This window comes from Lactuca sativa, chromosome 7 (genome assembly GCF_002870075.4).
Source record: "Lactuca sativa cultivar Salinas chromosome 7, Lsat_Salinas_v11, whole genome shotgun sequence".
NCBI classification, from domain to species: domain Eukaryota; kingdom Viridiplantae; phylum Streptophyta; class Magnoliopsida; order Asterales; family Asteraceae; genus Lactuca; species Lactuca sativa.
In genome coordinates, this window is record NC_056629.2 from 178760139 (window position 1) to 178761701 (window position 1563).

Genomic DNA, 1563 nt, shown 5'->3' on the forward strand with positions numbered 1-1563 from the left:
TACATATATAAGAAAAAGCTCTATGTGTGACCTTTTGTTACCTTTATTCATTTGTAAGTCTGGCTTATTTTATTTGAATAATAATGATGTAATAATGATGTAAAGAAGCAAAAGGGGCAATCTGAAACTTTTATGCGAATGAAACGCATGGAAACAAAAGTTTTGAAACGAAAGACGTATACATATATGGTCCGAAAAGTTATCGTATCATTTGTAAATAGTGGGAAGCTTCCTTCCCACGGCGTTGACCTCGTCGTCTTCATCCTCTGATTTACGGTGAACTCATGGACGCTCTATAAATACCCTCTCAGAACTTTCACTCTTCACACATCTTCTCTAAATCCTCTTACTTTCTGATTTACTAGATCCAAAGCAGATACACTCGCAGACAAATCATCATCTAATTCACAGAAATGGCAAAGGTACACATTTGTTTACTAATCCAGTTCAATTCTTTTTTGAATATTTTTCATATAGTCGATCTCAGTTTGTGTAAATGATTGGTTTTGCAGCAAAAGATTGTGGTGAAGGTCACAATGAACACCAAAAAGAAAGCTAGTAAGGCTCTTCAAATCGCCGTTAGTCTCTCCGGTAAGATATATTTTGGCACAATGAACACCAAAAACAATTTCTTTCACCATCTCAAGTTCATATATATAGTATCCCAAACTAAATGTTAACGTCAATTGAAATTGATTGAAATCATGATCTGAAAATTAATGAACAGGTGTGGAATCAGCCTCTTTCGTTGGTTCAGATAAAGACCAGATAGCGGTGACTGGAGAAGGAATTGACTCAGTTGAACTAACGACCTTGCTAAGGAAAGGTGTAGGATACACAGAACTAGTGAGTGTTGGTCCGGTGGAGGAGAAGAAACCAGACGCCGCAAAGGAAACAAATCCCACGGTGGCGTCACTTAACGTTAATCCGTACCAATACTACTACGGCAGCTATGGGATGCCCTGCTATGCATATGCATATGCATATGAGATTTGATATATTATAAAATGAAACAGAGCGAAAGAAATTAGTTTTATATTGCTGTATAATTAGCTTTATTTTTTATTGGGGAATTTTACATTGCATAAAATAAGATACCCTTGATGTATATAGTATATTGTGTTTGTAATATATGAGAACCAATTTTGCGGCGACGTTATATGAATTAGTTTATTAAGCATCTTATTTCAAATTAAAAACAATTCTTGTCGATTATTTTCATACTAGTTTATAATCCATGAATCCGTGAGAACCACCACTATAAATTTAATTAAACTTTAATATTAAAAATCAAAATTCTTAATAAATTATTTTAAATAAATTATTACTTAGAATATAGTTTTTAGTTATATAACATTATAATCATTAATTTAAATAAATACATAAAGTTATATCATCTTATAATCTGTAATAATTTTATCTTGTTTTTTAGTCTAATGTTATTAATTTAATATAATTAAAGTGAAAATTTAAAATGGAGAATCAATTATTAATTTAATGTAATTAGAGTGAAAATTTTGAAATTGATAATTAATAGGTTGACAAGTGATATGATATATGACA

At 31.0% G+C, this 1563-nt stretch overlaps 1 protein-coding gene across 1 annotated transcript; it reads left to right on the forward strand.

Annotated features, from left to right (window-relative positions):
* The first annotated feature begins 265 nt into the window (after positions 1 to 265).
* LOC111914927 (disease resistance protein RGA5) lies at positions 266 to 1154 on the forward strand. The gene is made up of 3 exons (XM_023910640.3): positions 266 to 422; positions 513 to 591; positions 728 to 1154. Exons 1-3 carry the CDS (start codon positions 414 to 416, stop codon positions 994 to 996), a joined length of 357 nt encoding a protein of 118 aa, XP_023766408.1. The 5' UTR covers positions 266 to 413; the 3' UTR covers positions 997 to 1154.
* Positions 1155 to 1563: the final 409 nt, after the last annotated feature.

Bases quoted from the DNA above. Each gene is read 5' to 3' on its own strand.
- LOC111914927 (XM_023910640.3), top strand. The intron at 592-727 runs GTAAGATATATT...ATTAATGAACAG, and splicing joins AATCGCCGTTAGTCTCTCCG to GTGTGGAATCAGCCTCTTTC.